Here is a 10,308-nt window from a genome sequence, read left to right on the forward strand (position 1 = left end):
GAAACTCCCGAGTCAAATATGTGATTTCTATCGGATATAATTGAAGAAAATGAATGTGCCTATAACGTCTCTAACTAACTTTCCTCCTTTTAAGTTGACACTATTAAGCATTTCTAATAAAATAAAATAATGGGATTCATAAATCTTAACTACTCCGTTTAAAACTCAAAAAATAAATTGAAAATACTTTTTTTAGAAAAATGAAATTATTAAATAGGGGGTAGCGGAGAGGGGATTAAAAGTGGAAATCGAACCCTCACTAACAAGGTCATAGTTCAGATAACTAACCAACTGAGCTCAAAAAAAAATTAATTTTGTAGTTCATTACAAAAGAAAATAGTTTTACGTCAAGTTTTTTTTAATTTTTATATGTGACTTGAAAATAAAATGCAATAGATAGATTTTTGTTGTATTATTTTGCTCATTTCAAATAATAACAATAATAAAAAGTTAGATGTGTTGAACCATTACACCACAATGGGATGTAAACACATAGTTCTTATCTTTAGGTAAATTAAAAAGAGAAAATTTCACAAGCACGATATTATATGAAACGAGATTTTTTCAATATTTACATAATGTGTTTTAGTTTTAAATTGGATTTATTTTTTTGGGGGTTTCATCTAGTGTCCGGAGCCCGTGAAGCTCCGCCTAATTTCGATTTACCCATCGAAGGGCTCATTCAAGGGTGGTGCTCCCAAATTTCAAATTGTATATACTATATCTCACTTGCAATACTCTCTCCTTCCTCTCTTGCTCCACTCTCCCCCTCTCTCGTCTCTCTCCCACTTTGTATTTATGTTTCACAATTTTAATTTTAAGTATTATACATGTATCCAATATCAAATATACGTTGTTATATTGAGTGTATTTGTGCATAGATACATACTTAAAAAAAGATGAAACATTCCATATATATACCTAGTATCAAATATGCACCGATGCATTCATCAATAAGGGGAGATGCACTCCAGAATACTTATTAGAAGAAGAAGATACATGTATCCAATATCAATTATGCACTAATACATTCATTGTCTCTCAATGCCTTCAAAAGTTACCGCCATATGGTAACAAATTCTCATATAATTGAGATGATCACACCTTCAATTTCTCTCCAATAATGAATTCAGTCAGTTTCATCTTGTTCCTATATTCATAATAACATCTTTCCCCATCTGGTTCGCAAAGAGCTCTATTTTTTAGATTTTTTTCAAAGAAAAAGATTGCAGGATGAGAGAGGGAGAGAGGAGGGAGGGGGAGAGAATCTGAAAAGAAAAAGACCCTGAGAAAGTGACAGAGGCGAACCTGAAAGTGTAGTTGGGTTTTCGTAATTTTTAAAAGTATTAGTAGGTTATGTATTTATAGTAGCTATGTTTGCTTAGATAGATAAAGTAATCAATTTTAAACAATCTCTTATATACGAGATACAAGCATTGTTAGTCCTTTAAATTTTAATCGAATTTCAATGCAAATATCGAACTTCAAATGAGAAATAATAAAAAAGTTCTTCGAGATCAGAATATTAAGCATCTTTTGGTTTCTTCTCAGAAAAATCATTACACTATTTTGACAGACAATATTAGTGGGAAGAAAGGATCAAAATGGTCCCTTTTCTTTGGAGAATACACTTAAGATAATCCCTTTTAAGTAAATAAAAGGAATAATTACGGTTCTAAATATTTTGGTCAACTAATTTACAAAATACATATATAGATTATGTATATTTAGTAGATTATGTATATTTATACTAAATATACCTATAATATACATAATCATTGTATAAATGATGTATATTTCATTCATATTAGTAAATTAGTTGACCAAACTATATATGATATATCCATTAACTTTCCCAAAATAAAAAGGAGCACTATTAATAGCCTCTTAAATTTGCAAAAGTTAACACATTTGGTCTTGCTAAAGTAAATACACTTGTATTGCATAGAAGGAACATACTCAATACCTTATCCAAGGGTTCTCTTTTGTACATTGCATCCTCATCTACATCAAATGTTATGTCAGGTGTGTCCAATTTACCGAGAAGTGTTAGTTTTTTTTATGGAATTAGGGAATTGACACCGGTTCAATGATATTTTTAAAGAATTTAAGTAATGTAGGTGATTTTACGATGATGTCACACATCGCATTGTGATGGCATGGATGAAATATAGGCTTGCCTCTACACTCTTATATGATAAGAAGGTACCAGCTAAATTTAAAGGTAAGTTCTACAGAGTGATAGTTAGATCGTCCTTATTGTATGGGAGGAGTGATGATCAGTTAATAACTCATATGTTCAGAAGAAGCATATTGCAAAGATGAAGATGTTGAGATGATGTGTGAGCATATTAGGATTGACAAGATCAGGAATGAGGCTATCAGGGACAAGGCAGGAGTGGCCTCTGTGGCGGATAAGATAAGGGAAGCGAGACTAAGATGGTTTGGACATGTGCAGAGGAGGTGCGATGATGCCCTAGTGAGGAGGTGCGAGAGGCTGGTTGTAGAGGGTTCGCGGAGGGTAGGGGTAGGCTGAAATTTTTTTGGAGAGAGGTGAATAGATAAGACATGGCACAACTTCATAGTACCGAGGACATGACTTTAGATAGGAAGAAGTGAAAGTCGCATATTAGGGTAGAAGGTTAGTAGTGATAAAGTGTTGTCTTGCCTTGGGGAGGCCTAGTGCCTGCCTTAGGACTAGTCGTACCCTTGTAATTCTTGTCATATGTTGTTTATTATATTTCGATTATCACTCTATTTTGTTCTTATTATTGTTTTTCTCTTGTACACTTTACACTACTTTTTTTATTAACCGCTATGCTTTCTCCATTGTTTTCTTCTTCATTCACTTGTGTTTGATGCACCTAAGCCAGGGTTCTTTTTTAACAGTCTTTCTACCTCTACGAGGTAGTAATAACATCTGCATACACTCTATCCTCTCATACCCACTTTGTGAGATTTCATAGGGTATATTGTTTGAGTAACATAGGTGATTTAGGCTAAGGCCTATTAATTCTCAGTATCATGAGAGAGATTTTAAAATCACATAGTATGTTGTAAACGTATAATTGTTTGTGACTACGTGTATACACTTGTCTGAAACTACAAGCTCCTTCCAAAGTATAAGCTATAGCTGTCATGGGAAGAACATTGTACAATTTTATTTTATTTTATAACCGTGCTGTTGAGATCAAACTCGCGAGAATTTGAAAATTTATACAGAGCAAGGACTATTGCATTTTTCTGATTACTCAGAAGTTATTGTATTCTGATTACAAATGCCACAAACAAAAACAATTTACTTGTTTTTTTTCCCCCAAATGAACATAAAGCCTCATCTTTGCCTTTACCAAATGCCCAGTCCAACTTGGTATACAATAGAAGAAACCAAGAACAAATAAGAAGCAGCTTGGTTTAACTCCTACACCATGACTAATTATACTTGTATAGATATATTCCTACGTAATAACAGATACATCTCTCTCTGTGGTTACAAACAATGATCAGCTCTTCGACAAGAATAAAAGCTTCCCAGCCGATATCTCGTGTTTTAACTCTCTGTGGCAAACATTGTTGATCCTAGTAACTTAAAAGAGTATGTTAAGGTAGAGGATAATCCATCCAGCCATAGAGAAAATAGCAAATATATGAACCCAGAACAAGACGGAAGCTGCCTCCTTTCCACACCCTCTCAAGTTGGCAACAGCACCTGTCCAGCGTAAAAAATGGATCAAACGTGCATTTCGAAAGTACACACTGAATAAAGTAGAAGACGACAGTGTTCTATAGCAGAATCATTTTCCATCTAAAGTCGTATATCTGACATGTTTTGGAAGGTATTTTACCAGCAAGTATGGATGTGGGCATCGTATACTGAAGAAGAAGAACGAATCTGAACATTTTATCACCAGCAGGAAGGAAGCCAAGCTTATCAGCTAATGTGACAATACCAAGTCCAGTTGGAGGAACCAAACACAGCCGTCCAAAGACAATCGCAGCAGTAGTCTTTAGACCAATTTTTGAACTTCCAGGTCCTGGTCCTGCAGAAATTCAAATATCAAGGCAGTAAATAGGAGCACCTTGGAACATCAGAATTTAAACATCCTCGATAAACAAAAAAAGAGGAAAAATAAGCTCAAAGGAAACAAAGAATTGTTACTTACCGTCAACAAGATTGCCTCCTAAGGCCAACAATATGCAGGGAATCATGGCATCCCTGATAACAAGAAATACAACAACATTTAATTAACATTTGCATATAACAACATTTCCGCCAGTAGACTAGAAGAATAGTATTATTGCATATGTCAATTCAGCGAAGTAAAAGTATTCTAGTAGAATAGAAACAAATAAAACCAGATTTCGCGAATCCAATTCTTTAGCATTATATGCTGATGTAAGCTATCACAAAGGAATATGTATCATGTACTGACATTAGGGTAGAAGGCTAGTTCATAGTCTCGTTATTCTTCTCTATTTATAGGCGTAGTAGTGCATTACGATCTCTTGCGCTTTGACTTTTGATTTCTGTTATTTATGTTATTATTTATTACTTTCTATGCTTTGATTACTCTATTTTACCTGTGACGCTTTCATTATTTATTTAATCGTTATTTGTTATTTGTATTTATTTATTTGTATTTATTTGTTATCTATTCGTTATTTGTTTGTTGTTTTTCTAATAAAGCTTTTAAGTTCCTATTCTTATCTATTTTTTTTTATTTTTTTATTATTATTATTATTATTTTTTTATTTATTTTTTTATGCATTTATGCTTTTACTGAGCCGAGGGTCTCCAGGAAACAGCCATCCTACCTTGGTAGGAGTAAGGTCTGCGTACATTCTACCCTCCCCAGACCCCCATGTTGTGGGATTTCACTGGGTTGTTGTTGTTGTTGTACTCTTAAGCCAGCATGCTGCAGGACCATTAGGTGACATGTCTCGTCTATGCTGATCTTTAACTAATTCCGCAATGGAATAAAACTTACCCAAGAATCAAACAGCTGTCGGTGAAGAAGTAAAGTGGAGCATCAGTAGTAAAGACCAGGCGCTTCAGGAATGGCACACATCCTATGATGATCGCTAAGATCTGTTGAAAGAACACACAAGTTAGCAACTATCATGAAAGTTGTTCTAATTGACAGTCTGCATAAAGAATTTGCTCAAATATACAATTACATAAGTGAACTATGCATGTCAGCTCCTCCTTGGCCCCCAAAATATCCCACAACTCAGACTGTTAATCTGAAGAACAGTTTTTTTTTTTGATAGATTGACGAACAGTTAAAATATTCATGGAGAGTATTTTGTTATTGATATCTCAAAATTACTTGAATAAATGTCACAGCTAAATAGCATTTGAGCAACAGTATTTCTCATTCTTGTATGTGATTAACGCATCAGCAAGTTGGGAACTCAAAGGAAATTCTAAATTAGCAACTCGGGAAAGCCGTATGGAATGCATTTGATTGACAAAGGAGTAAAAACTCATAGTTCAGGATATAAGGTCATCACATGTCTTCCTTGATATCCTGAGAGAAAGCATTGCCTAAAATGAAAAATAAAGCCTTCTCAAGCATAAGTGACATAATACTAGTTGACAAAATAATCTGAATGAAACTTTTGCATAGAAAACCATAGGATAAAGCATTTTTCAGGATAGAGATGATTCCTTATATAATTTATCGATGTGTAACATTTATAATATAGAGCACACAGAAAAGTCAATGAAACTGCATATATGGATCCATCCCAAGACCATTGAACTTACAGAAGCTATAATAGGAGGTTGAATTAGTTGCTTGAGCTTCAGTTTCTCATAGACAAATTTAAAGAACTCTTTAACCTGTAAGCAAAGTGATGAGCAGTCAAACACCAGTATAAAGATCATCCACCAAAACCAGTATCCATAAGATTGTATCACATTGCACATAGTGAATCAAGGAATCCGGAACCCACAAGAGACTCATTTTCCTTCATTTTCAATACATCAGCTTGTAACAAAAATAAATGACCCTTACTTAGCACTTATCGTGACGCAAATTCAACCACTAGAAGCAATAAAGAGACATCATTAATGATCTCATCAAACTGACAAATGAAAGAGAAGAAACATGTGTCTGGATGCAAAGTTAAGATCTTTAAATGGAGATATTTGAGGCTCCAGGAGTCTGCCAAAATTCAAAATCATAAGCTCACAAATAACATTATGCAAAAGCAACTAAACTAAGAAAATTAGGAATGTATAAACTAAGAATATTAGGAATGTACTAAGCATGACTCGTTGATCTAGCTAATCACTTGAAGCCTACATTCAACTAAGCAACCAAATTACTGTGCTCGGAGTTTAAAAGCTCTGTTCATCTCAAAGTTGAAATGATTCATGTATATGCCTTAAGGGTATATTCCTGATTATTTTTTGTTTCCATAGAAGAATCTCTTGAAGGAAAAAGGTAGTTCTGAATATGGAGAGAAGCTTAGGTCCACAATCATTGATTTTTTTCCTGAATAAGGCATTGAAGGTCATATGCAAATAGCATTTCATTTTGTGAAGCACTAGCAATAACAACAACAACAACATACCCAATGTAATCCCAAAAGTGGGATCTGGGGGAGGGCATAGCGTACGTAGACCTTAACCCTACCTCATAGAGATAGAGAGCTTGTTTTTGAAGACCACCCTCAGCTTAAATAAAGGCTGCCCTTACAAAGCACTAGCAATATTAACACGAAATCCAACAATTATAACAAGAGAAATTACTTCTGACACCTCAGCGATAGCAAGCCTTACCCTAATGCCAAAGTTCTATAGTATTTTCCACATCATAAAGGGATTACTATTTCTACCTCACGACGCCTCAAACTATGAGTAAAGGCGCAAATAATCTAAGCATAGAATGTCTTTCTCACCTTTTCTTTATTTGAACTACTAGAGTCAGCTGGTGCAACATTTGTTGTAAGAAACGGAACTTGCTCTGCAGAACTACCTGATGGATGGCTCGGCAGTCTTTCTTTGTTAGGAATCTTGACAGGAATGCTTGCATCTTCAACGTCGAAGCTACCCTCAGGAGGAGGTGCGAGCATCTGGAATACATAGGTGTAGAGGATAATTGCACCAACCTACACACGTTTATCAAATAGTATTTTTATCAGCTAAAGCAATTTTTGAAGTTCAAAGAGGTTTGCAGATACTTCCATACATTTTCAAGTTCCATGTTTCATGTGAACTTCTGTATTAGGCACCGGATTTCCATGCAAAGGCTGGGCTTTTATTTTTTAATCAGCGGTCGAGAGGGTGAGGGGGCTTTTTAAATAGAAAAAACAGAGTGGAAAGGAACTCCCATTGGCTGGTCAAGCAGTAAACTGGTCAACTTTGATGAGACATCTTTCCTTTGGTCAGGAGGAAGTAAGGAAAAATCAGAATTTTAAGTTGGGGAAATGCAAAAACAAACAATAGCGGAAAAACATACAAAGTGATAATAAAGAAAATATCCTATTAAAACTATCTTAATCTAAATGAATGACAAAAAGTTCGAAAACATCAACTCCCAAATTCTTACATACCCACTGTCCAAATGAGATGTATGCATTTCCATCTCGCGAACATATCTCAGAGTCACCAAAAGGATTTGATGTGTCCCGACATAATGCAGCTATCAGAACAAGTGGAACATTTCCTATGTTCCCTGCATAGAAATGGGAAAAACATAAGCTTACGAATCTGGCAGTGAACTCCAGATGCCAAGACATTAAACAGAATAGATAGAGTTGAAATAATTTCATTTAAGATGCAAAGTGAAAGATGAGCTATCAGTCATGCTAAACACAATAACTAGGCTTCGCATGTTTTAATCATGCCACACGTAGCAGCCACAGTTGCTGTAATAAGGAAACATTGAAGAACTAACTGAATAATTCAACTTATATTTCACCTATCAAGTTAAGGCAATATTTTCTCTAAATAACAGTCAACTCATACCAGTATTTAGAGAAGTTTAAGACAGTAATATGCATTAAATTAGAAATCAAAGAGACTTCAGAAAATAAGTGATTCCTAACTACGAAACTAGCTTTAGATGGAACACTTACCAATGCCAATCTGTATAATGGTAAACTTGAAATAAGGGTATGGTGGGCGGACTATCGTAGCAACAATTAAACCAATAATAGAACCCAATATGGTGGCCAAAACAATGTTAACAGGGATGAACCACCTGATACAATGAAGAACATCAGTTGAAAATAATATAGAATGGGCATTGCAGTACAAAATAAGCACGAATATAATGTAATCCTTACCACTGAAGCAATTTCTCATATGTAATGGCTTGTCCAAGTTGAGAGAATATCAAGCATGGCAGCAAAAGTGAAAAAACCAACTGCATGAAATTATGTAATAGTATCTATTAGAGATACATAAAAAACTAAATCTTACTACTTTTGTCATTAGGGACTGCACTGGGAATCAAAACACGTAGCATCTCACATAAAATTGAATTGATGATTATGTTACAAACTATATTAAAAATAATTTGAATTGATAACTTCTTAACATCTATCAGAAAGATAATTGAGGACTCCATTGAGCTATTTCCTATTTCAGGATTGAACATTCAGTAGAGATTATTCTAAAACAAGTACTGACCCCATTTAAAAGTTTGCGTCCATTCGCTGGAAGAATATTGACATACTTGGAGGCCATCAGAAATCCCAAGAAGCACAGTGTAAACACTTTTGCAATTGGTAAAACAGCAATCTTAATTGACGTGATGAAAGACTCTCCTCCTCGTTTCGGTTCTGTCAGAACATCAAAAAGCAACCTCGGCACCGTATCCATCTTTTCTACCTATTAACTGCTTCCCTCAAAGGCGAAACTGTATCACTCCAAAGTGACAAAATCCAAATTCCCTTTTCGGTCTTGTTGGTCCTGCTGTTCTTGTTCAGACAGATCACAGAAACAAAACAAGCCCAAAGGTATGGCAATTTTATCTAGCTTACAGTTCAAGAAACCAAGAAAGTTCAAATCTTTGGCAAGTAGCACTCAGCTTATCCAACAGTTTAGCTCCCTTCATGTACAAATAAAGGAAAGGAAGCTCTAATTATTATCAAATCCAAAAATGCTATATGAAAGTAAGTTGACACAGCAATAAAAAACAATTTACAACAATTTTTGCAAGAATTGTGAATATAAGGTATTGCAGGTTTAAAAGGGGTTTTCAGATTCACAAACAACAACAAAAACAACAAACCCCGCGTAATCCCACAAGTGAGGTCTCTATAAAAGGTAGAGATATTGTTTCCAAAAAATCAACAAACTTCAGATTCACAAAGAGAAAACCAAATTAAAACTTCAAGACTCATTTTAGAAACCCCATAACTGCCAAAAAGAAAAACAGCTAAAATTTCCCTTTTTCATCCCAAATTTCAAGAACCAGAAATTTCAAGAAACTGGAAATGATGGCACGCGGCAAAACAAAAAATTATGGTAAATAATTAACCGTAGAATCAAGAAACCTCCCAAATAACTCATATCAACGACAAACATGCAATTACAGAGCTTATACGTTAAGAATATGTAAAATATGAAGCTCGAAAAAACAAAACAATACATAAAAAGACTAAGAACGAACCAATAACTGTCTTTCCAGAGAGCTAAAATCTGAGTAAAGTATCTTTCTTGATGGGTTTTTTTCACTTTTTTGTGAGCTTTAAAATGAACAAACCGAAACCCAGGTGTAAGAAGAATCTGAAAAGGTTTAATAATGAGAGTTTTTCAGAAAAATAATTGCGATTTGTCTCAATTTATATTATATTGTTACGTATCCCATTTACCCCAAATTGGGTCTTTCCCGAAAACTCCTTTCTTGCTGTCCCAATTACATTCAGAGTTGAAATTCCATGATTTTTGGAAACTTCCTCATCTTTTTTTGCTGACCTTTGGTCATGAATAAATACTTTTTATTTTTTTACGGAGTTAGATTTCAAAAATTATATTTGATCATAAATTTCAGAAAATATATATCAAAAAGTTATTTTTTATTTTTATTTTAAATTATTAAAATTATCTAAATATATAACTTATTTTATCATATTCTCTAAATTTCTCTATTATTTGAAAAAATTATAAAAATGCATACTCTATCCTATTCTCGGATACATCATTTTACGTGATGCATCAATCGGATACATCATTTTACTTAATGTATCGAAACATTGAGTGATGTATCTGAAGCCGAGATGCGATTTATCGAGACGCTGAGGAATGTATCCGAAATCGAAATCAATGTATTAAGATGTTTTGGAATGTAT

At 34.2% G+C, this 10,308-nt stretch overlaps 1 protein-coding gene across 1 annotated transcript; it reads right to left on the reverse strand.

Annotated features, from left to right (window-relative positions):
* Positions 1–3,196: 3,196 nt before the first annotated feature.
* LOC129876238 (protein PIN-LIKES 6) lies at positions 3,197–9,829 on the reverse strand. The gene is made up of 11 exons (XM_055951612.1): positions 9,630–9,829; positions 8,645–9,065; positions 8,299–8,378; positions 8,089–8,213; positions 7,564–7,685; positions 6,910–7,119; positions 5,771–5,845; positions 4,989–5,089; positions 4,164–4,216; positions 3,846–4,040; positions 3,197–3,709 (listed from the first exon to the last, which is right to left on the reverse strand). Exons 2-11 carry the CDS (start codon positions 8,834–8,836, stop codon positions 3,588–3,590), a joined length of 1,275 nt encoding a protein of 424 aa, XP_055807587.1. The 5' UTR covers positions 8,837–9,065; positions 9,630–9,829; the 3' UTR covers positions 3,197–3,587.
* Between the last annotated feature and the right edge of the window lie 479 nt (positions 9,830–10,308).

The sequence above is a fragment of the Solanum dulcamara genome, chromosome 12 (assembly GCF_947179165.1).
Source record: "Solanum dulcamara chromosome 12, daSolDulc1.2, whole genome shotgun sequence".
In the NCBI taxonomy this organism is placed as follows: domain Eukaryota; kingdom Viridiplantae; phylum Streptophyta; class Magnoliopsida; order Solanales; family Solanaceae; genus Solanum; species Solanum dulcamara.

Coding starts and splice junctions, on each gene's coding strand:
- LOC129876238 (XM_055951612.1), bottom strand. CDS start 8,836: ATGGATACGGTGCCGAGGTTGCTTTTTGATGTTCTGACAGAACCGAAA. Junction 5,846..6,909: donor GTAGTTCAAATAAAGAAAAG/GTGAGAAAGACA, acceptor CTTTGCTTACAG/GTTAAAGAGTTCTTTAAATT. Junction 3,710..3,845: donor GCCCACATCCATACTTGCTG/GTAAAATACCTT, acceptor TACGCTGGACAG/GTGCTGTTGCCAACTTGAGA.